This window comes from Taudactylus pleione, unplaced genomic scaffold, assembly GCF_031769625.1.
Source record: "Taudactylus pleione unplaced genomic scaffold, aTauple2 ptg000506l, whole genome shotgun sequence".
Lineage (NCBI taxonomy): Eukaryota > Metazoa > Chordata > Amphibia > Anura > Myobatrachidae > Taudactylus > Taudactylus pleione.
Genome location: NW_028284908.1, coordinates 1,880,558 through 1,906,648, shown reverse-complemented (window position 1 = coordinate 1,906,648; position 26,091 = coordinate 1,880,558). Strand labels below are relative to the sequence as shown.

General features: G+C 46.7%; 1 protein-coding gene across 2 annotated transcripts in view; it reads left to right on the top strand.

The window, feature by feature from the left end:
* AK5 (adenylate kinase 5) overlaps nt 1-26,091 on the top strand; it is a 242,277-nt gene that overhangs the window by 71,641 nt on the left and 144,545 nt on the right. For both annotated transcript variants that reach the window (XM_088450068.1, XM_088450069.1), the window contains exon 6: nt 3,285-3,476. In XM_088450068.1, coding sequence (XP_088306194.1) covers nt 3,285-3,476 — 192 coding nt within the window. The remainder of the gene's footprint in view (nt 1-3,284; nt 3,477-26,091) is intronic.

Sequence of the window (26,091 nt, the reverse complement as noted above, 5' to 3'; positions counted from 1 at the left end):
CTGAAAGTCTGCAGTTAAAGCACATCTTGTTTGTTTCATTTCAAAGCCATTGTGGTGGCCAAAATCTGAAAATTCTGTCAATGTCCCAATATTTATGCACCTGACTGTATATATATATGTACAGTATAGATATAGGCAAGTGTGGGGGTATATATGTACATTATGTATATAGGGAAGTGTAGGGGTATATATGTACAGTATGGATATAGGGAAGTTTAGGGGTATATATGTACAGTATGGATATAGGGAAGTGTAGGGGTAAGTACAGTATATGTACTGAATTAATGTATGCAAGTGTGGGGGTATATATATATATATATATATAACAGTATGTATATACGGAAGGCAAGTGCGGGGTTATATATGTACAGAATATACAGTGGGCAAGTGTAGGGATATATACGTACAGTATAGATATAGGCAAGTGTAGGGGTATATATGTACAGAATGGATATTTGCTACTGGGGGGAAATATGAATCATTCAGCAAACATGACAAAGCCACTGGTCTGTAAACACGATTCCCCAGTTCTATGGGACTTTCCCTCCAAGCGTGGGTTAGTTACCGGAGCTCGCAGTGTGGACTAGTTACTGGAGCTCGCAGTGTGGGCTAGTTACCGGAGCTCACAGCGTGGGATAGTTACCGGAGCTCACAGCGTGGGATAGTTACCAGAGCTCACAGCGTGGGATAGTTACCAGAGCTCACAGCGTGGGATAGTTATCAGAGCTCACAGCATGGGATAGTTACCGGAGCTTGCAGCGTGGGACAGTTATCGGAGCTCACAGCGTGGGATAGTTATCAGAGCTCACAGCGTGGGATAGTTACCAGAGCTCACAGCGTGGGATAGTTATCAGAGCTCGCAGTGTGGACTAGTTACCAGAGCTCACAGCGTGGGATAGTTACCAGAGCTCACAGCGTGGGATAGTTACCAGAGCTCACAGCGTGGGATAGTTATCAGAGCTCACAGCGTGGGATAGTTACCAGAGCTCACAGCGTGGGATAGTTACCAGAGCTCACAGCGTGGGATAGTTATCAGAGCTCACAGCGTGGGATAGTTACCAGAGCTCACAGCGTGGGATAGTTATCAGAGCTCACAGCGTGGGATAGTTACCAGAGCTCACAGCGTGGGATAGTTATCAGAGCTCACAGCATGGGATAGTTATCAGAGCTCACAGCGTGGGATAGTTATCAGAGCTCACAGCGTGGGATAGTTATCAGAGCTCACAGCGTGGGATAGTTATCAGAGCTCACAGCGTGGGATAGTTACCAGTGCTCACAGCGTGGGATAGTTACCAGAGCTCACAGCGTGGGATAGTTATCAGAGCTCACAGCGTGGGATAGTTATCAGAGCTCACAGCGTGGGATAGTTCTCAGAGCTCACAGCGTGGGATAGTTATCAGAGCTCACAGCGTGGGATAGTTATCAGAGCTCACAGCGTGGGATAGTTATCAGAGCTCACAGTGTGGGATAGTTACCAGAGCTCACAGCGTGGGATAGTTATCAGAGCTCACAGCGTGGGATAGTTACCATAGCTCACAGTGTGGGCTAGTTACCAGAGCTCACAGCGTGGGATAGTTACCATAGCTCACAGTGTGGGCTAGTTACCAGAGCTCACAGCGTGGGATAGTTACCAGAGCTCACAGCATGGGATAGTTATCAGAGCTCACAGCATGGGATAGTTACCAGAGCTTGCAGTGTGGTCTAGTTGTTACCGGAGCTAGCAGCGTGGGCTAGTTACCAGAGCACGCAGTGTGGGCTATTTATCAGAGCTCGCAGGGTGGGATAGTTACCAGAGCTCGCAGGGTGGGATAGTTATCAGAGCTCGCAGGGTGGGATAGTTATCAGAGCTCGCAATGTGGGCTAGTTACCAGAGCTTGCAGCATGGGCTAGTTCCTGGAGCTCGCAGGGTGGGATAGTTATCAGAGCTCGCAGTGTGGGCTAGTTACCGGAGCTCGCAATGTGGGCTAGTTACCAGAGCTTGCAGCATGGGCTAGTTACCGGAGCTCGCAGGGTGGGCTAGTTACCGGAGCTCGCAGTGTGGGCTAGTTACCGGAGCTCGCTGTGTGGGATAGTTACCAGAGCTCGCAGTGTGGTCTATTTATCAGAGCTCGGGTGTGAGATATCAGAGCTCGCAGCGTGGACTAGTAGTTACCAGAGCTCACAGCTCTCAGCAGGATGCTTGCTGGTAAAAAGTGGATTTTGAAACTTATTTTATTCTCAAGGAGTATTTACGCTGAGAGGTTCTCTATGGTTGGATAAATGTCAATGCTTGGATAACAGGGCTGAAAATTAAACAGTGTGCGGAAGACGGGATGAGGCTCCAGGTCATGGCACATACAGTAGATAATAAAAAGTGTGTAGGTAAAAAAACAAAAACATAGGCCCTCATTCAGAGCTGTACGCTCTGAGCATAGCGCACGCTCTGAATGAGGGCCGGCCTCCATGAAAATGGAGCGTCCTCCTGTACGCTTGTATAGCTGTGGGTGACCACCCACAGGCTATACGAGCGTGCAGTTTGATGGCCGCGATGGTCTTGACCATTGCGACCATCGAAACTGCGAGCCGGAGCCTGCGGTTGAGGTTTCCAACCGCAAGCTCCGGAGTGATTTTGGCTCTATCAGAGCCAAAATCACTCCCACTGACAAGTGGGCCGGCTTCTGACGGGAGGCACGCACCCGGCGCGCCTACCAAAGGGGGCGTGCTGTCAATCAACATCAACAGCACGCCCCCTTTGATCAGACACAACGAGCGAAGGACTTTCCTTCGCTCGTCGCGTCTGGCGCATGCGCACGACGGAGCTCCCTCCGTCGTGCGCATGCTCAGTCCAGAACATCGACCCACTTGCGAGCGGACAGCCGCTCGCGAGTGGGTCTGAATCAGGCCCATAATTTTTTAGGCAGTAAAAGTCCAGGGGCTTGATGGCGCAATTCGCAGCGGATTGTGTTATCGTGGCCCTGTCCTCATCTGCACAATGCCAAAAATCACACCATTGTACCGTGGGGGCGGGGCTCCGCTGACGCGATCCGCAGCATCACCCACCTTCATGTCATGCCCTGGGACCTCCTAGTGGGAACATAAAGTTGGCGAGTACGATCTCTCTGAGCCGCTCTTCGCCTACTCTCACCCCTTGAAGAGTCTGTTTGGCTCCTATTACACACAGTTGGTGTAGCCGGGTTTCCGAGACTAGTTTGAACTTTTGCTAATTCAATGGAAACATTTTCAGGACTTCTCTTGGTTTTGCACTTCTTTCCTTTCATTGTCCCTAATCGTATTTTTATTTTTAGATCTGTACCCCGGATCTAGTGGTGTTCCTGGCTTGTGCCAATCACAAACTGAAAGAGCGACTGCAGAAACGCGCGGAACAACAGGGCCGTCCTGACGACAACCTGAAGGCTATTCAGAGGCGGTTAATGAACTTTAAGCAGAATGCAGTCCCGCTGGTCACCTACTTTCAGGAGAAAGGCCTCATCATCACGGTAACTTGCAAATCCTTATTGTTTGTCTACTTACAATATTTTCCTGGCAGTGTGCAAGTGAAACAATGGTGTTTTACCTATATTTGTATTTATCAACCCCCTCCCTTCCCTATAAAAGTCATTTGGGGTTCCTTTCCCAGTTCTGGCGTATAGGCCGGATGTCTGGCCATTTATCTTTGGCGCTACAGATGTCTGTCCAGAGTAGGAGAAATCTGCGCTGTAAATGAAAGCTTGGCGCTGATTGGAGCAGCCCCCATATTTCCAGACGCTGACCGTAACTGGTAGGATTTGCACAAATTTGATGAGTTTCCAGCAAAGGGCAAATTCTCTGGTAATGGAGAAAGCAGCCAGAACCAGTGTATTAGGGAGAAACGTCTGAACTCATCAAGATCATAGATGCAAAATATAGAGTGGTTAAGAATATGGAGTTGGGTCAACTCGTCAAGTGGGGCGAGAATAATACGCTGCTGTTGAATAGTAAGAAAACTAAGGAGGTTGTGGTAGATTTTAGAAGGACTAGGAAAAGTGCCCCCAACCCCTATTTCTGTACGGTTCAGAGGTAGTGAGGGTTAGTGGCTTCAAGTTTCTAGGAATTAATTTTTCTGATGACTTATCTTGGTCTCATCAGTAGTGGGGAGGGCTCAGCAATGCCTTTCTTTTGTTTAGGAAACTGTGGCCCTGATTCAGAGCCGGAAGCTCTGGCAGAGCGCTCGCTCTGAATCAGTTCTGCCCCTGCTCCTTTTTGGAGCGGCCTCCTGGCCGCTTGCATAGCTGTGGGTGACCACCCACAGCTATAGCGAGCGGCCAAAATGATGGTCGCGACGGTCAAGACCATCGCGACCATCGGGCTTGCGACGAGACCCTTGCGGTAGGGTCTCGCTGCCGCAAGCCCTGGAGTGCTTTTGGCTCTATCAGAGCCGAGAGCACTCCCACTGACATCACTAGTGAGGTCAGTGGGGCCGGCCTCAGACGGTAGGCGTTCCCATGGGAACGCCTCCATCTGGGCAGGCACGCCCACCAAAGGGGGCGTGCTGTCAATCACCATCGACAGCATGCCCCCTTTGGTGCGAGACCCATAACGACGGCTAGGCCGTCGTTATTCGGGTCTTGCGCATGCGCACGACGGACCCGGGTCCGTCGTGCGCATGCGCACTTGGGCAACATCGACCTGCTTGCGAGCGCTCAGCGCTCGTGAGCGGGTCTGAATCAGGCCCACAGAGTAATTGGTTTATCAAGGCCATTACTTGTACATTATTACTGTTGTATATTGGAGCCTTCTAACGTATTCTATCCCTGTTTGGTATGGGAATTCCAAATGTTGGGACCATGGTTCTTTAGCTGGGGTAGTTAAAGAGGCCGAAAAGAACCGTCTGCCAATCCCTACCTAGATTAGAAGAAATTTAAGATGTGTTTCGAAAGCAAATAAGATTGTTGCTGACTTTAGCCACCCGTCTCATTCTCTGTTCTCTTTATTGCCTTCTGGTAAGCGTTTTAGATGTATTGGGTGTCGAACTAGTAGACTGTTTTTTTTTCCTGACGTGATTATTAGTTTAAATTCTGACATTTTTATTGTATTTTTGTGTAATTCTATGTGACTGTGAGTTTTTTTTGCACTATAATTTTGCTGATACATTTGTAATTTGGATGTGATAATAAATTTTGATTGATTGATTTATTGATTGAACATATATCAAAAAAATTTAGGTTTCAAATGAGAATTTGAGAGAGCTTTCCATCATCGGCATTCACACAATTGTACAAGAGACACATTGCAGAAGCCTTTATGAATACGTCCTTCCATGGGTGTATGTATATTGGGTGTGGGGTGCACATGGGTACCTGAGTCCACAGGGGCTTATACCACGCACCCTGCACCTATAAACTATACTCACCTCTCTGCTGATGCCGCACAAAATACCGGGAAGATGTGCCAGCTCCGGCGGCGCCATTTTCCCACAGATCTGTGCATGCTAAGTAAACTGCGGCACAGTCGTATTTATTTGGCGCACCAGCAAGAGCAGGGCGGGGGTGCAGTTTATTTGTATGGGGATTGCACGTGCATCTTGTAGTTTGAATCATCATTCTAAAAATAAATGAAAAAAAGTTTTTTATTTCTTTAGGTTATATTTTGACTTTTTTTTTTTAGTGCATCAGTGACCTCACCAATATTCTCCCTCTCCATTTACTGTATCCATTGTACTACCGGCGTCATTGCTGAGGCATGAGGCGCAAAGTGATGTCAGAGGCTCCTAGCGATGTGATTAGACAGTGAGCACTTAATTACCTTACAAAGCGTCTGCCTCCTGTGTGCGGAAAAAAGTTGCAGCAGTTTTGACTTTTCCTCCCATTAAATAGGATATTTCAGGGCTTATCAGACAATGGCCTCCGAGGATTGGACGCGGGAAGAGATTCATTCTTGTGTAAAACTTTTAATTGTCTTTTTTTTTTTCTTAATTTGCAGCTGAGTTTCTCTTGTGTGATGTAATGTGACTCATTTGTGCCTTGTTTTTCCCGACCATCTGGCATGTGGGGCTGGTGTGAAACCACAGCTACAAAGTACAGACTCAGACTGGGTGTTTATTTTTAATGTGGAACATTGATACATTATTTTAAGCTTGAGGGAATATACATATTTACTCAGTATGTTAATGGTTACATTTTGTTTATCATATTATTACCATTATATGATGACTATTAATGTTATAATCGTTTAGTTATATGTCATTAGGATATTATACAGCACGTCTCCTTTAGAAATGATTTAATCACCCTCATCAGTCGCCACTAAGAAGCAGAGCTTACACTCTAATTCCCCTGCCAGCAGCGCACAGATACCTACACACGCTATGCCCAGTTTAAGTCAGAGGCTGAGTAACTTACCAGTATTTTTACTCTTCCTGATTTGTAATTTGCTTGTTAGTTGTTTTATTGTTCGGAGTCGCAGTTTGTGTAGTGATGACAGATGAGACTTCTCTGTACATGGGTGCACTGAATAGTACAGGACAGTTGTGTTCATTCCTCTTTAACCTAAAAAAAAGTCTGTTTGTACAGAGGGCCTGAATCAGGTCCGGCCTTCTGTTTTTTTAGAGCGGCCTCCACAGCTATAGCGAGCGGCCAGGAAGATGGTCGTGATGGTCAAGACCATCGCGACCATCTGGCTTGCGACGAGACCCTTGTGGTAGGGTCTCATTGCCGCAAGCCCTAGAGGGAGAGCCGAAAGCTCTCCCACTGACATCACTTGTGATGTCAATGGGGCCGGCCCCAGACCGTAGGCGTTCCCATGGGAACGCCTCCATCTGGGCAGCCACGCCCCCGGCCCGCCCACCAAAGGGGGCGTGCTGTCACTCAACATCGACAGCACGCCCCCTTTGGTACGAGACCCGGAGCGACGGTTTGCCCGTCGCTATCCGGGTCTCGCGCATGCGTACGACGGAGCCGGCTCCATCGTGCGCATGCACACTGGGCCACCATCGACCCGCTTGCGAGCGCATAGCGCTCGCGAGCGGGTCTGAATCAGGCCCAGTGTCTACAACAGCTGTGGGTAATGGGCTTTATTATATTGTCATGGTCGTTCTTACTGGGTTCCTCCAATGAATGGTGTTCTATGGTTTCAGTGCTGTATATACTGAGTTGCTTGGGATAAGTTCACTTACTGTAGGTTATATTACATGTCCATAAGAGGTGCAAAGGCTGCGCTTTCACTCCGCAAAACGAGGTCCGAGCCGGCGGCGATAGGATCTTATCTTATGCTTTTAATGGGCTGTATTTTGTGTCTTCCGAATGCACTTTGTGTGAGAAGCCCATTTCTAGGTACCCGACCCACTGTGAGCCGAGACAGTACTGATTTCTGTGCTGCGTTTAATGGAGGGGGTATTCAGTTCAGTGCAATGAACACGATTATCCCCAATGTGTCTGTAGTATGATGATCTAGGGCTTTTTACTAAAATCGTTTGTCATACACAATTTTAACAAGATCAGCGTAGAGCCCATTCTACCACCCTATACCTGTCACAACCCGCGCAGTTCCTCTGTCCTGTCTGCGGTGTCGCTCTCTGTTCTGGTGCTCGGCTGATGCAGCAGACTCTAAGATGCAGACCAGAGTGTGCTAGAAGCACCAGAGCAGACGGGTAGTGACAGGTTCAGGGTGCTAGAATGAGCAATACAACGTGTCAGGCACTTGACAATATGGGTTTAGCCTGCTATATACCCTTCTTGTGTAAAATGCATTTAACATTGCTTAAACTGTATTGTGTTGATCATGTGTGCATGTGCTGTATGTATTTTGTATCCATTGTACAATTCTTAAATCTTGGCAAGTGGGTTTGCATGTGATATTACTATTGTGTAAACATGCCTTCTGTTTGTGTACTGTATTATGACTCTGGGCTGCTGCATCTATGTGCAGGCAGCAGACGACCCACTGATTAACATCTGCTTTAGCAGATATGCTGGAGCCACACTGCAGGGTGCCTGCATGTCAGCTGAGAACTGGGGGAGGTCCTTGTGCAGCCCTGTGGTACAGTAAAAGGTGTTTATAAAGGTTACAGATGCAGGGCAAAGGGAGTCTATCTCCTGGACAGTGCTGACATAAGATTACAGCTCCAGAAGGACTGCACTCCAGACAGCTCTGCTTCAACGTTCCCACTCTTTGTACTGCCTGCATATGGGTAGAGGAGACAGGGCGCGTGTCAGCAGCCCTGACTGTAAAGCGCCTGAGACAAAGTCACAAATATGGACATATAAGTCCGGCTTGCCAATATGCCTGGCCTGATATCACAGCTGGCCAGGAATTCAAATTGCCCCGCCCAGTTGTGATGTCACTGTTGACGGTCCCTGCATCCAGTGTACAGACGGTCGGCCGGTTGTCCATACGCACATGCAGATGCACTGATATATTTCAGATATATCGTCATCGGTAAGGCTCCAGGTCCGATCTGATATGTCTGTGAACGATGTTGTGCACACACTCGCCCAATGCTTGAGGGATACATAATTTGTTGATTTAACGAACGATATATTGACAAGTGTGTACTCAGCATAAGGCTGCCCTCTCCTGGCTATCCTCCTACCTCTCTGACCGATCCTTCTCTGTCTCCTCTCATGGCTCCTCTTCTCCCCCACAGCCTCTTGCAGTGGTGTTCCCCAAGGTTCTGTTCTTGGACCTCTCCAATTCTCCCTCTATACTAGGTGAACTCATCAGCTCTTTTGACCTCCAATATCATCTCTATGCTGATAATACTCAGATCTACCTTTCCTCACCTGACCTCTCTCCCTCTCTCCTCACTCGTGTCTCCAACTGTCTCTTCTATCTCTTCCTGGATGTCCCAGCGATTTCTTACACTTAATATGTCTAATACTGAGCTAATCATCTTCCCACCCCCCCTACATAACCGCACCTCCCACTATATCTTTATCAATTGATGGCACAACTATCTCCTCTAGCCCCATTGTGCGCTGTCTTGGAGTTATCCTCCCTCTCCTTCAAACCACATATCCAGAACCTCTCACAGTCCTGAAGTTTTCATCTTAAAAACATTTCCAAGATCAGACCCTTTCTCACCCAGGATGCCACTAAGACCCTCATACACTCATTGGTCATCTACAGATTGGCCTACTGTAACCTTCTCCAATCTGGCCTCCCCAACTCCCATCTCTCTCCTCTCCAGTCTGTCCTCAATGCTGCTGCTCGGCTTATCTTCCTCTCCAAACGCTCTACATCTGCCTCCCCTCTTCTACAAGCCCTCCACTGGCTCCCCTTCCCTTTAAGAACCCAATTTAAGGTTCTCACACTCACGTACAAAGCCCTCACCCATTCCTCTCCCATTTACATCTCTGACCTCATCTCCCTTCACTCTCCTGTCCGCCCTCTTCGTTCAACAAATGCACGCCGCCTTTCATGCCAACTGATTGCTTCCTCCCATTCCCGCCTCCAAGATTTTGCCCACGCTGTTCCCCACCTTTGGAACTCTCTCCCTCTCCCCATCAGACTCTCCACCTCTCTACAATCCTTCAAATGGGCTCTCAAGACCCACTACTTCATCATAGCCTTCCAGCTCTCATCCTAGCTTGCTGCTACATACTCCTTCCTCCCTGCCTACCCCATCTGTGTCACCCCTGTTTGTCTGTCCCTCCCACTTAGAATGTAAGCTCCTATGAGCAGGGCCCTCTACCCTCTTGTGCTTCTCCTTACTCTACCTTCATCTACTTCTTACTCTCTACCAGGGCACCTAACACTTGGTTGCTTTGCTCTGTTGCTTATCTGGGTGTTATGGTCGCGAATTTAGCAATGTATATTATCCATGTCCTGTATTGTATTGTACTGTAAATCAACCTATTTGTTTATGTACTTTGTAAGGCGCTGCGGAACACTTGTGGTGTCATATAATTAAATTATAATAATAATAATAATAATAATAATAATAATAGGGGCAGATCATCTGGGGCCTGGAGAGCTAAACATTACACGGTATGCTCACATTAATGTCTATTTCTAAAGGCAGCATGACTAATAGGGGAGATGAGCTTTTTGTGAAGCTGAATTTGTGTCTTAGTGGATTGGAGAGAGGTGACCTATGGAGGTGGGGTGAGACAAACAGCGAATACCAGCACAGTTACAACGTGTGCATTTGGCGGTTTGAGGTATGAACTTTGCGCAGGTCTTAGCGCTGGTGTATTGGGAGGTGAGAGGGGGGGGGTCATTAATTTATCCTACACACAGAAACTGCCCGCAACGGACCCCATGCAGCTGTGTGAACAAGTAAAAACCATTTGGGAAGCTTTCTTAAAAAACCGAGGACAAAGTGCGCTTTCATCTGGCGTGAAGTGTCGCAGTTCTTGTGTACTGATCCTGTGAGATCATGAAGCAGCCGGGCTTTCCGCCAGTGACATTACATTTTATCATCAATGGATCCCAGATGTCACCTAAAGCGTTTACAGTCTGTTTTTTGTGGTTTTTATTTTTTTTCAGACTAAATCTATTAATTTCAAAAACAATTGGCATTTTTATTTCCCGGTGCCAAACCTCTACTGGCACAGACCTATCTCCCTCTCACAGACGATATACAGCAGTATTATAAAATAGCAGATATAGGCCCTCATTCAGAGCCGCTCGTTAGCAGCAGTACGCTCGTTGCATTCCGATGTTGAGAAACCACGCATGCGTCGGTGTAACACTGCGCATGTGCGTACGGCAGTTTGCGAGCTTTTTTTCACTCGTTCGGCAAATTGCGAACAGGAAGTGACATGTCAAATGTGATTGACAGAACAGGCCATTTTTGGGCGTTGACGGGGGTGGAGATGGGAAAACGCAGGCGTGGCGAGGCGTTTTTTGGGCGTACATAAATTAGCACATGCGAACGTCAAATGTGTTCGTACCAAGTCATACGTCACTGGCTGATCCTCTTTCCGTTCAAACTGTTCGCACAGCTTGGGGTCTGGATTACTCGACCACAATGGTGATGGCCTTCTCCTCTGGTCCGGGCCTCCTCGATGTTTCATCGATTTATCACGGCTTCTCAGAAAAACAATCAACTTTGGATTGAAAACCAGCTTGTAATGTGTTTTTTTTTTTTCTTTGGGTTAGCACAAAACCGTACGCAGCTGAAAATCTCAGCTGCTAATTTCAGGATTACACAATCAATTAGCGTATTTTTGAAGGAATGTTTTTTACAATTTTGTTAGGGTTTTGTGATATTGTAACAATATTGTCATCATGTTTGTGTGTATTGTAACCTTTTGCATTGGCCTGGAGATTTTTTTTTTTTTTTTAACAAAGTGTTCCTTAAAGAAACATTTTTTTTTAACCCTTTTTTTTTATGTTTTTTTTTTTAAAGCTAAGATTTCGTTTTTGCCTTGTGGTACAGGATTAACTCTAAACCATTTTTCAAATAATGTCACAATACAGTTGAGAACATTTTTTTTTTTTTAATTTTCTCAACACATTTTTGAACAAATCATGTGCATTTTGCCTTAAAAGTTTGGGGTCATTGTTACCTACTAATATTTTTTACATTTGTCTTTAAATAAAAGCCAATTTTGGCCCAAAAAAAACAACAAATTAAAAACAATTCACAAGAAAGGAGAGGGAAGTTTTGGCCCTTAAGGAATATGGGGCAAGCACAGAAGGAGTGTGGGAAAAGTAGCCAGTGCTGTCATCGTTTCTTTCCCCGTTTGGCTGGGGTAGGGTGGGCGCCAGACCTGGTCCGGGATGTCCTCTGGCTGGCCTGTCCAGAGGCAGATGTTGTGGCCTCTGGACTAGGCACAGGGCTAGGCACATTTGGAGGAATGGCTGTTGTTGTGCCAGAGGTGGAGGATCCAGATGTTCCGGCAGGAAGGGAGGTCGGCTCCACCATGTGTTGGCGAACGAGCTGCTCCAGGGCATTGGCGATTCGGATGTTGGCCCTGGTATTTTCAGCCAGGGCCTGACCAATGGTCACGTTGGCCGCAGCATTTTGCTCTAGGGCCTCAGCCACCCGTACCAGACTGGCGTCCATCCTCTGCAGAATCTCTGTAAGGTAATCCGATTTAAAATTGAGTTCTGTGAGGAGTGCCACTGCCTGCGAGGGGGATTGCCCAGGACTGGCTTCTGCAGGGTCCTCAGCCGGATGTATTGGTTCCTCCCCTGCAGAGCCAGCAGAAATTCTGCGGCCAAGGCTCCCCTCTGGAGCAGACTCATCCGCCTGTGTCTCTGTGAGAAAAAAGAGGAACATTACAATCTACATATTGTCACAATAACATTTCAGAGTTGGTGACATCACAACATTTACCTGGGACAACATGAGGAGCCGCAAAGTCTGGCATGTCCGTATCCATGTTGGACACGCCAAACACCTCCACATCCTGCACACACCCCTGTGCCAGCTCTTCCAAATCATTCAACTCCAATGACACAGGGGTGGGACCCCCACCTGTCCCCCTTGCATGCCTAGCCCTGTCAGCCATTTTTTGCTTCAGGCGATATTTGAAGTCTTGCCATCTGTGGGTGAAAAAGTAGGCATTATTCCTGCATTATTTGACCCTTTTTATTTTTGTGGGTCAAGTTTTTACTTACCGGCGTTTGACATCCCGGGCTAGACGGACATAATCACCCACCCTATTGACAGCACTGGCTATCTCCTCCCACATTCTCCACTTCTGGCTTACACCCATATTCCTGTCTGCCTGTGGCAGGATGTCCACACACTTCTGAACCAAAACCTCCATCTCCTTTCTTGTGAATTGTGGCTGCCTTTTCTTTTTGCCAGCTTTGGCCGGAATACTGGGCCCAGCAGCCTCTTCCATGTCATCCTCAACACCTATTTACATTAAATTATTGTTAAGTTAGATGTCAATCTTTCACTATATTCTGCTTCTAAATAAGCCTTGATTAGAAATGTGAGAAATACTTACCAGCCGCCTCTTGGCCATTGTTTGGCTGGTCTGTAGCCATTTTTCAAGCAAAAACAAGAACTACACCAGACCGTTTGTTTTTTTGCCGTGACGTATTTATACATGCGTCCTTATTATTCGGCCGCATCATTGATTGTGCGTTCCTATGATCCGTCCTTAATTTGAGCGGGAAAAGAAACACTATGGCTTTTGGCGACTCGAGTCGAGGTGGCGGGTGTTGTTTGCTGGAGGTTACGTTGGTCGGAGTGGATTGTTGGCGGGAGTTGTGTTTGGAGGTGTTTTGGAATTTGTTAGAGGCGTTTTTTTTGTGTTTAACTTTCCGTTCGCATTTTTGGTGTGGTTCTTTTAGTTGTGGTGTATTTTTTGTGTAAGTTTTTTCCCGTCATCCTTTTGTAAATTATGGCTCTCCTTTTAGTTTGGTTTTGGCCCAAAATTATTTTTTATTGTTTTTTTTCTTTTGTAGGTTTATTTTGGCTCTGCCCCAACGACCTTTTTGTTCTGTGACTTCTTTATCGTGTATTGATAAGTTTGGATTTTAACTTGTTTGTTAAATGTTCATGACTTGTTTTTCGCATCTTTTGGGGACATTACGGATTTTTTCCGGGTTTTTGGGGATGTGAAAACTGCGAACTATTTTGCGCACTTTTGTAGGCTTGATTCCCCTTGTTAAACTGCGAACTATTTCGCGCACTTTTGTAGGCTTTATTTCTCTTGTTAAACTGCGAACTATTTCGCGCACTTTTGTAGGCTTGATTTCTCTTGTTAAGATGCGAACTATTTAGCGTTCACAATCTGGGTTGTTTTTTGGGGGCCAAATTGTGGAAGTCGTCGCAATGTCGGTTTGCTCTTTGTAGAAATGTGTGTTTACCCCCTTTATTTTTGTGCCTTTTCAAAAATCAAGCTTACAAAATGGACACCCCAAAATCTTTACTTTTTATGGTCTGTTGAAATGTAGGTTTGGGAAATCATGACAATACCCCGGCATGTAAGCATCTTTGAATTGTATAGTAAAGATAAGTATTTTTCAGTCTTTTTTTGGGGCAACATACCTTAACTACAATTCTTACCATTTCAGGTTGATGTTGGTCGTATTATTGTGGCCATGCTACCGGAAGCCGACCAACCTCAATCTCGTCCCAGGCGTAGGCATCATAGGCGTGCAAGGCCCCAGATATATAGAACATGTGTCACCCTTTTTGGAATGCCCGATGATGAGGTGTTAAGGCGCTACCGTCTTCCGCCCCAAATCATCATAGACACTCTCTCATTAATAGAGAGTGATCTGGAGCGGCAAATTGACAGTCCTACAGCAATACCACCACTTACGCAATTTATGGCGGTGTTACATTTCTGTGCCTCAGGATCCTTTCAAACCACGGTGGGAATAGTTGCGGGAATATCCCAATCCTCCTTTTCAAGGATCCTGAGGGCAGTGATGGAGGCCCTTTTCAAGCACCTCCATAATTTTATTAAAATGCCTTTGGATATGGGTTCCCTTAGTGTGGCCAAGGCCAATTTTTACCAAATAGCTGGCTTCCCACACATCATAGGGGTTGTGGATGGTACTCACATACCACTTCAGCCTCCAGCACGGCTGGAGCCCATTTTTAGGAACCGAAAACACTATCACTCACTGAATGTAATGGTGGTATGTGATGCCTCCCTCCAGATCCTGTCCCTGAATGCAAAATTACCCGGGAGTGCACATGACTCATTCGTCATCCAGCAATCAGGGATTTGGCAAAAATTAAAAAACCTACAAGCTGGTGATGCGTATCTTCTGGGTAAGTGGAGACCTTTAGTAGATACCAATGCAAAGCTTGATACACAGTGATCCTGATGTTGTCACTTCTTTTTCACAGGAGACAGTGGCTACCCTTGCACGCGCTGGCTGCTCACTCCTTATTTGGCTCCCACACCAGGCCCACAAAGTGATTTTAATTCCACACTTACAGCCACCAGGCAAGTGGTGGAGTGCTGTATCGGCCTTTTAAAAGGCCGATTCAGATGCCTCCACCGCTCTGGTGGCGAGCTCATGTATTTGCCGGATATGGTTTCGAAAATTGTGGTCCTGTGTGGGATATTTCACAACATCGCCATAAGGAGTGGTGTCCCAATGCAGCCAGAGGATGCCTTACCTGAGGATTGCCCCCCCGAGGTTGGTCGGAGGTCAGTATGTGGGGGGGCCATACGCGATGATGTGGTGGCCAGATTCTTTAGGTAATTATTGACACAAAATAAGTTATTTGACACAATGTAGAAAGGTAATTATTTTTAAATCAAATTAATCGGTTTTTTATTTCCCATTTTGTGTTTTATTTCATAATATTTTGGAATGAAACGATGACTACTTCCTGCTCCCAAAAAATGACTTCATGTGGCCACATTGGATATATCTTCTGGACCCAATTTTGCAACGCCACATTTGTGGAATCATGTTGGCATGCTAATTCGTCAACCAGTTCGTGATTGTTTTTTGCCTTTTTTATTATGGTGTAGGCTGGATTTTTGAGATTGTTTTCACGGTGTGTATTGATTGTGACCCAACACTTTGTGTTTATTATTTATGTTTAATAAATTTTCGCTTATTTTAAAAACATCATTTCTTTTCGACATTACAAGCAAGTGTAAGCTGGTTCACCCGAGGAAAAGTTGCTTAACGGCTAATCCTGTAATGTGTCAAATTGCTCAGTATTTTACTATGCTTTGTGGGTTAAAACCAACACCAAAAGGTATTATGTATAATCAGTATGTTTTATAATCTCGGCCTAAGCAGGTTTAAAAAAATATTTACCGTACCCAACAAAAATTAAAAAACACAAATGCTGGGAACTCTCCAAACCTATTGTTAGTGTTAGGTGTTTCATGTGCCTGCTTAAAAAAATCAGCTTTACACAATCTTAGTTACATTACTTTCAAATACTTGCTGCAATAGTCTACTTATGTAAGTTTAAACAATCTAAGATTTACAGACAAGGAATGAGACTGTATTCAAAATTGAAATGTTTATTGTTTAAAAATATTTTGCAAACCAAAAAAATAAAAAAATTAGTGGCGCAGGATTCCCGTCATTCTATCCAGGACCACCAGCGGGCCGATAACATGCCACCTCAACATCTGGACACACCCGGCTAGCTCCGCCAACCGCCTCTGGTCCTCTGTGGGTTATAAAATTGTGGTGCTTACTAAAATGAATCCTTAATTTATGATTCTAAAAAACTTCAAAAGCAAAATCGACTTAGCAAAAAGTGACAATTGTTTTACAAAAACCAAAAAAACACCAATTCATTTTTCAAATCAAAAACTAAAAAAAAAAACCCCCAAAAAACAAAAAAAGGAAAAAAAAAAAGAAAACCATTCTTGCTACCGTAAACAAGAGATACAAGTATGAGTGTTTGGACATGTGTGATATGAGTATGGGGAAATCATCTGAGAAATTTATAAACAAAGATATATATACCTTTTAAAATACTAAAAAATGCAAAAGGCACAGACAAAGGATTACATCAACACATTAAAAAAATAAATTAAAAAAAATGGTTAAAAGGGAAACATACTGTTCAGGATGACGCCTGGACCAGGAACCACACCATCGTCCTCCTCGGAGGTGGGACAATTGACTAAGGAGGTCGGCGGGGTTATTTCTGACAGTGGTGATGGGGTGGTCAAGAGATGGGTGGGTTGAGGGGAGGAGGAATTTGGAGGGATGGGAATTCTCCAAGAGGGAGGGGCGTCAGGGTCTGGGCAGGCAGGGGTGGAGGGGGAATTTTGGGAATTTTGGGGAGAGGAGGTTTGGCTAGGAGTTGGGGAGAGGGGACGAGGGCGACGTCTTCGCAGGCGATGACGCCGTAGTCTTCGCTTGGCCCCTAAATGATGGATAACAAATTGAGGTTAGTTTTTAAATTCACCTTTCTAAACGCTAATTGGTTAACAAACACAAAGGAAAACATGCACACGCAGATATGTGTGAAAAAAAGAAACAGGCCAAGAAAGAAAACATGCACACGCAGATATGTGTGAAAACAAGAAACAGGCCAAGCAAGAAAACATGCACACGCAGATATGTGTGAAAAAAAGAAACAGGCCAAGAAAGAAAACATGCACACGCAGATATGTGTGAAAACAAGAAACAGGCCAAGCAAGAAAACATGCACACGCAGATAGGGCCACAAATAAAAACATGAAAACCAAACAAAACATAACTTACTTTCCGCTATACGCTGGCGAAAACATTCCAGCAAGCGGGGCATCCGCCGTTGAAGGTCGGACCACCTGCGCTCCAGCTGACCGATCTGTCGGCGTGAGCCGAAGGAACGCAGGCGGCGGCGAACCTCTGCATAGGCGGCACGCTTCTCCCGATTGCTGATGGGGGGAGGCTGGCTGGTGATACGCCGGTCCATCACCTCTGTCAGGACAATAAGCTCTATCAGAGCCAAAAGCACTCCCACTGACATCACTAGTGATGTCAGTGGGGCCGGCCCCAGACGGTAGGCGTTCCCATGGGAACGCCTCCGTCTGGGCAGCAACGCCCCCGGCACGCCCACCAAAGGGGGCGTGCTGTCACTCACCATCAAAAGCACGCCCCCTTTGGTACGAGACCCATAGCTCCCTCCGTCGTATGCATTAGGGCACTATCGACCTGCTTGCGAGCGCTCAGCGCTCGCGAGCGGGTCTGAATCAGGCCCTTAATGCGCATGCGCAAACCAGTCATTGCGGTCGGAAATCGAGTGCTCGCAAAACAACGAGGGGCTGCTAATGTGATTGACAGAATGTACCGTTTGTGGGTGGTAACGGGAAGGTGCTTGAAAACGGGGGAGTGGAGATCCGAACGCAGGCGTGCCTAATGGTAAAAAGGGCGTTTAATGGGAGTGCATAATTAGTAAAGCAGCGTCATCGACCACGTCACTTGGTTGTCTTTTAGCCTGAACTGCTCGCAGTGATAGCGGTAAGAAAAACCTACCACAAGCACTGCGAGCACTTCAGATGCATTTCGATGTACCCGATTAATCAAATAAATACCAGAGATGACATGCGATGCGAACGGCAAAGGGGCGTCTTTACAAAATATCGAGCGCATTTTTCGTTCGCTCGCTCAGACATAGAGGTGTCAACAAACCGCAATGAGCGAGCGCTCAATTTAAATAGCCGGCCCCTTTTTTGGAACGACCGTCCGCAAATAGCGTCCGGTTCTGAATCAGGCCCACAGTGTGTAATATTGGATTTACCAAGCGCAGGCTTATTTATTTTCTATATATGCACACACTTGTCTAAAGTCACACTTAGCTAAAGTCAGCAGTACAATGGACATTTTTAAAATCTACCTGTTTAAGAAGAGTACATATGACACGTTATTATATTCCACAGTATAAGCTCACAAATTTATAGCCATATGAATGTAAGATACAAATTCATATTGGATTGCATTTTAAGGGTATCCTGTAGCATATAGCTCGGGTTATGTAGAGCTGAATATCCTCCAGAACAGATTCATGCAATAAATGCCATTAAATATTTACCAATACTAAAATGCAAATCTCCAGATTTCAGCATTGACACAAGCACAGTTGTAAAAAGTACGTACTCGGTGTGACAAAAATAAGGGCCCTCATTCAGAGCCACTCGCTATTTGCGGTCGTTGGTTCTAAAACAAGGGGTGGCTATTCAAATGAACCGTTCGCTCTTTGCGGTCTGTTCACTCCTCTAGGTCTGAACGAGCGAACAAAACCTGCGGTCGTTTTTTGAAAAAATACGCCCCCTGGCCGCTCGCATCCTACGTCATGTCCGCTATTTATTAGATTAATCGAGTACATCGACCAGCGTATGAACTGCTCGCTATTCTTGGGGTTGGTTTTTCCTACCACAACCTTGCGAGCAGTTCTGACTATAAAATAACCCAGTGACGTGGTCAATGACGCTGTTGTTTTAATTATGCACACCCATAAAACGCCCGTTTTGACCTTTAAGCACGCCTGCGTTCAGATCTCCACTCCCCGTTTTCGAGCACCTTCCCCTGTTACCACCCACATACGCCTCCTCCTGTCACTCAAATTATCAGGCATTCGCTATTTTGCGAGCACATGAATTTCGACCGCACTGACTGGTTCACGCATGCGTATGCGCAGTTGGGCAAACATCGCTCGGAACGAACGAGTGGCCGCTTACGAGCGGCTCTGAATCAGGCCCAAGGTTTTATCAACAGTAGGGGCTCGTACACGCTCTAGATGTTACATAAATATTCTCCGTCTATTGTCAGTCTAGTCAGAAGTATCACTAAATATTTCATGTGTCGGAAGGATGCACATGGGAGGTTTGTTGGCATAATCCATATTCCATCATGAACAGTAAATACAGGTTTTTATTCTGTCTTTTATGTTCCAACAAACCTGTGACCTTTAGTAGAAAATCTGTTCTTGTTTGATTAAGAAACGGGACGCGTTTGATTTACTTGCAGGGAACGATCTATGTTATGGCTGAGATCCTCGCCTCTATTTGGAAGCACAAACTGGAACTGAAACATTATGTAACAATACTGACGCCGTGAGACCTATTGTGGCTGAGAAAAGAATAATAAAGTAGATTAAAGCGTGCAAAAAATTACTTCATTCCACCTATCCTGGGGGAGCTTAAAGGGGCCTATCCATTAGCAGATGTTTTTCTGACAGATGGAAGACAAAAGATATCTAATGAAAATTCCGGTGGCCGTGCTGAACGATATCTGTCATGTACATGACAGATTTTGGCAAAAGACGAGCGATGAACGATATCGCATGACATCATTCAGGGAGTGGATTTTTTTCTCTGCATCGCTCTGTAGCTGCTGCTAATATCTTTCGTCGTTTACCGCATATAAACTGCCAGATATTTCTAATATCTGGTAGCGATATGTGATAATTGACCAACATGTTGGAGAGATGAAAGATTAAATTTATGGGAGTGGGGGCCGGATTAAGGGGGGGGGGGCGCGGGGGCAGGGTGTTGATTTGGAGTCGCACTGGCAGCCTGCTGCTCGCAGCGACCATTGAGCCTATAGACACAGCACATGTGCAATTGCCCTATTTCAAGGCTGGAAGGGGACTGGGGGCGGGGACTGGGGACTGGGGGCGGGGTGGCACGGGATGAGATGGGGGGCGGGTCATGATGCCCGATGCTGAGAGCTGCAGGTAGGGACAGCGCAGCTCTCAGCATTAAAAAATAAAGTAGCCATCACAACACCATCAAATCATACCATTCGATGGTGGCAAACATCGGAATACCGCCATTGAACACTAACATCTGAAGAAAAACATTGATGGCTGGCAAACATCGACCATCGATGTCCATCCCTAGTGCGACTCCTAATCAACGCCCTAAGCGTTCCTATCTTCATGGGACAGACGGGCATGTGGCTGTTGGAGAGGGAGGGGCATAGGACCTCATTCAGACCCGGTCGCAAGCGCTGAGCGCTCGCAACCGGGTCGATGTTTAGGTCCTGCGCACGCACAGCGGCCGCACTGCACGTGCACAAGCCCCGGAGAAATTCTCTCGCTCCGTAGCTCACTACAAAAGGGCTGGCTGTCGATGCTGATCAACAGCTTGCCCCGTTTTGTAGGCGGAGCGGGGGGGGGTGGTTTCACAAACGGGGCCTCCCTTAAGGAACGCCTGCCGTTTTGTGGGCGTCCACACTGACATCAGCAGTGATGTCAGTGGGGAGCTTCCTACTCGATCAGGAGCTCCCTGGGGCTTGCGGTTGCCGAGACCCAACCTTAGGGTCTCGTCGAAAGCCCCAATGGTCGCGATGGTCTTGACCATCACGACCATCAACCTGGTCGGTCGCTAAAGCTGTGGGTGGTAACCCACAGCTTAGCTAGCGACCAGGAGGGCGCACTTAAAAATAGAAGCGGCTGCCCTCATTCAAGACGAGCACTCGCTTCTTGCGAGCGCCTCTGAATGAGGGCCATAATGTGTAAAAGGGACATTACTGTGTGGCATAATGTGTTATAATGAGCATTATTGTGTGGCATAATATGTTATAAGGGGCATTATGGTGCATCATAATGTGTTGTAAGGGGCATTACGGTGTGTCATAATTTGTTGTAAGGGGCATTACAGTGTGGCATAATGTATTGTAAAGGTCATTACAGTGTGCCATAATGTCTTATAAGGGCATTACGGTGTGGCACAATGTGTTGTTAGGGGCATTATTAGTGTGGCATAATGTGTAAGGGGCATTGTTGAATCATGAGACCACATACCTTCTTCAGGAGTGTGCATGCAGAAACATCATCTTTGGGTTTTTTTGGGGGGGAGGGGATGTCAGTCTTTTTTGACAGGGGGGAGCAAAATTTGTAGTTATGCCACTGATGTAAAGGTAATGGTAAGTGGCGTATGTGACATCTTGGAAATCCCCAGACCTGCATCAGTTGAAATCTGACATCTTCTGAGTCATTTGAACACTGGCTAGGCTTCTCATGGCAAGGTGTCGTGAATTATCGGAGATCGACTGGGGCATGTTAGTGGGTGCCCGACGAATGCGACATTCCATTTCCGAAGTTGTGCAGACATTCGACATTCCTTGATCTGCAATGTACCAGGAAAACCTCATGGAGGGCTTTACCACTCACTGTTGACAGCGTAGTGGCTGACCACGGGTGCTTAATGATCGTGACCAGCTGCATCTGACCAGAATAGTGTGCCCCTGTTAACACTATGACACCAGACACAGCGTCTCACCTGGGCTTGTGACATACCTAATTGGACCTTGGAGGGCTGGCAACATGTGGCGTGGTCCGATGAGTCATGGTTCCAGTTCTTTCGAATTGATGATAGGGTTCCAGTGTGGTGCAGACCCCATGAGGCCATGGACCCCAGTTGTCAACAAGGCACCCTGCAGGCTGGCGGTGGTTCCATAATGGTGTGGGATATGCTGGTCCACCTGAACACGACATTGACTGGTAAATGCTAAATTGTATCGCTTGATGATTAGCACTTCCTGGTCTTCATGTAACCCATCAGCTATTATCCATTTTTTATTCTTCATGTACACCCACAATGATGACATATTGCAGCAGGATAAAACACTGGGCCTGCTTCAGACCCGGTCGCAAGCGCTGAGCGCTCGCGATCGGGTCGATGGTGGCCCACAGCGCATGCGCACAACTGAGCCGGCTAGCGACGGGCACTCCGTCGCTCCGGGTCTCGCACTAAAGAGGGCGAGCTGTCGATGTTGAGTGACAGCTCGCCCCGTTTGGTGGGCGGGCTGGGGGGGGTGGCTGCCTAAACGGAGGCGTTCCCATGAGAATGCCTGCCATTTCGGGGCGGCCCCACTGACATCACAAGCTCTCTGGGGCTTGCGATGGGCGAGACCCTACCACAAGGGTCTCGTCACAAGCCCAATGGTCGCAATGGTCTTGACCATCGCGACCATCATCCTGGCCGCTCGCAATAGCTGTGGGTGGTCACCCACAGCTATGCGAGCGGCCAAGGGGCCACTCCAAAAAAAAAAAAGCCTGGCCCTGATTCAGAGCGAGCGGCTCTGAATCAGGCCCACTGTGTCATCGGTTCCACGTTGTCCAGGATGGGTTAGATGAGCAGTTCCAAATGAATGGTGTGGCCACCACGTTCACCCGACATGAACCCAATTGAATGGGTTCATGTCGGGTGAACGTGGGTTGAATGGGTTCATGTTGGGTGCGAATGGGACTCTCCACCATATAGGACATGGTGGAGAGTCCCATTCGCACCCAAGATCCTGCACCTACAAATATCAGGGAGCTGTCGGAAACTATCCAGATGGCATTGGTTAGCTTTTCTTCAGAGGTCTTCTGTCCACTTGTGGAATCGATGCCTCAACGAGGTGCTGCAATTTGCTGGGCTGCAGGGGATCCTACACAATAGTAGGCATCTATCCCATGGCTTTTGGAGCTTCAGTGCATTATTTAACGCTAATGGCAGAGTGGAGGGAGGGGGTAAGATTATAATGGGAAATTTACCTTTGCTGCTCGCTGAAGGCTTTGCTGCAGGGCTCTCCGCTGGTCGCCCCCTGGCTGCTGCCACAGTTCCAGTCCTCTTCAGTCCGGGTGGAGGAAAACTCTTGTGCCGCATGTCTGAACCGCTTTTTCATGGCGGAGCAGCTTGAATTTCAGCCGATCATCCGCTGTCGTTGACGCCTTCCACATTTTCTTCTCCTGCTCCCCCTGCAGGTAGAAGTTACGTTGCCAGTATACTTCTTCAGTGAGGTCCATTACCTGCTAGCCAGTCTCCTACACATCTTCTCCCAGGCAGACTGGCCAGCATTTTAGTGGGTCCTGCACCCTGCATCTGTCCACCATCCAGGGTCCTGAGTCACTACGGAATGCAAATCTGCTTATACGCACACATTGCAGTTGCTAATACCAGCGGTGCTATTTAAATGTGTGCATTCACATTGCGAACACAGCCAGCCATAAGGACGCTCACTTCCCCTTACTCACATCCGTATACTAGGGCAACATAGCGAAACCATCAGTAACATCGAGTAACATCGGACCCATATGCACAAGCCCTGACCTTACTCAGAAATTGCTAACAGCCACGCACGCTACCAGTGCTATAGCTGCTTATGGCCACGCAGTGGATAATTTATGCACGTCCCTGCAACGGCGTTGCAACGCACTGCTACGCCTGCGTTCGCCCGACCCCCCCCTGTGTGTGACTGCTGTATGCCTGTATTTTGTGTGTGACTGACTGCTGTATGCCTGTATTCTGTGTGTGACTGCTGTATGCCTGTATTCTGTGTGTGACTGCTGTATGCCTGTATTCTGTGTGTGACTGACTGCTGTATGCCTGTATTCTGTGTGTTACTGCTGTATGCCTGTTTTCTGTGTGTGACTGCTGTATGCCTGTATTCTGTGTGTGACTGACTGCTGTATGCCTGTATTCTGTGTGTTACTGCTGTATGCCTGTATTCTGTGTGTTACTGCTGTATGCCTGTTTTCTGTGTGTGACTGCTGTATGCCTGTATTCTGTGTGTGACTGACTGCTGTATGCCTGTATTCTGTGGGTGTATCTATCTGCATGTGAAACTCTACGTTACAGTGTTACAGCGCTGACACTGTAACATAGCATATCGCATGCAGATACACCCGCAGTCGCTTAGACTAGAAGAGCTGTTTAACGCGCAAGGAGGCTATATGTATGAGGACACATCTGTAATTTAGCTGCAGGTTATATGCAGTGGTTGAGGTTACACTTATAAAGTTATTCTACGTTAAGCACAATACTAGCTGGAAACAACATTCTGTTCATACCGGCTTAGATCATGCACTGACAAACTGCTTAAACTTTGGTAGCAAAACATTTGAAATTAAGAGCAGTATTCAATTTGAGCTGAGCCGCAATACTTTTTCGCGTCCCGGACTTTTCGCCTACTTCGCCTGTTTTGTAGGCAGAAAAGTATCGCGCACGTGCCCACTTTACCCCTTATTCAATTTGAAAGTACGCAAAAACGGGACCCGACAAAACTTGAACAGGCGGAAAGTACTCTGAGATTTGGGGAAATCGGCCTGACACCCCCCCCCAAAAGATGCTCTGACATGAGGTTTAGATATGGTACCCCCCGATTTGGCTTGCTGAAGGTATTTGGTGTTTTTCTATACGTGGTGCAGAAAAGTTTTCAGGAGTATTTTTTCCAGAAAATAACTTATCCCAGCAAATTTGGGGTACCTGAAAATGGGGGTCAGCATATTTAAAAGTTGCTAAAGTGAAGTTGAAAAAATCGTGAAAAATCCACCTGCCGCAAGCACCTGCAATCAAAAAAACACTTGGGGCATACTTGGAAACCCCCCAGAGTCAAGTTTGCTAGTTTTAAACTTTGTACCCCAACATTTTTTCTTCGCCCCCTTTTTCAAGGTAATTTTTTTGGATGTCCTTTAGTGTTTTTTTTTTAACTTTTGACACAGTTTACCTTTGGGGGACTGTCTGAAGGCTGGAGGGAGGTTCCCGCAACGTTGCACCCCAAAACCCCAATTCTGCACTTTTTTCCGCCTGCTATTCATAGGCAAAACTTTTTCGCTTATTACATTGCATTGACTTTCAGCCTAGGCGGAAAGTCTCTCAAATTGAATACGGGGTAAAAGCAAAACAGGCGAAAATGACGTCATCGCGAAAAAGTATCACGGATCCGGACTTTTCACCTCAAATTGAATACGGGCCATAGTGTTCTTTCTGCAAGAGACAAAGGGCCTGATTCATTACTGATCACTATTGCGATCGCAGCTGCGATTACGCACGCAGTCTCACTGTGAATATATACTAATGATTGGAATCGCAGTTCCGTCGCAGCCTAAAATAAGGACGTCCACCTTACCTTAACCCCATCCGTAATACTTAGCAAGTCTGCGAAACCATCGGTAACATGGAGTAACATCGCAGCCTCACGCACACTTGCACAAGCTCTGACCTTACTCAGGCATTGCTAACCTCATCACACGCAGTGAAAGTCCAAGCTGCGTATGGCATCGCAGTGGCTAATTTATGCACGCCTGTGTTTCACCGCTCCCACCGTCCTGACTCCACCCCCAAACGGTCACTTCCCTCTCAATCACTCTGCGATGGGTCTGCGTAGACACTGCAATCTCAGGGTGATCGCATTGAAGCCTTCGCGCACTGTGATGCAGACGCATGCAGAGATCGCAACAATCGATGATGAATCAGGCCCAATGGCAATTGTCTTCTTTTATCATACCTCCCAACATGACCCTCTCCAGGAGGGACACAATGCTCTGGTCCTGGATTTCCCTGGTAAGAGGCGGGGCTGCAGCCCAGTTCAAAATTCAAATAGGGGAGTCACACCAACTGTCATTTCACACACTGCCCAACATCACTGGCTGGGACTCACTGGCAGTTGGTGTGATTCCCCTATTTGAATTTTGGACTGTACTGCAGCCCCGCCCCTGGAGCCACCACCAATCATAAATTACCAGGGAAGTCCAGGACCAGAGTATTGTGTCCCTCCTGGAGAGGGTCATGTTGGGAGGTATGTTTTATTATAGTTCCTAAACTTTATTATACCTGTAATATTAGAAGTGATGCAGAATATATTGACAGTCGGATCACAGAGAGAAAATTATTTCAACTTAATCTTTAAATCAAATTGTTCATGGAATTAAAAATTATATTTATTTGATGTAAAGTGCAAACTTATATGACTTTTTTTTTCTTATTTACTTAGGGCTTGATGCAGACCCGGTCGCAAGTGCTGAACGCTCGCAAC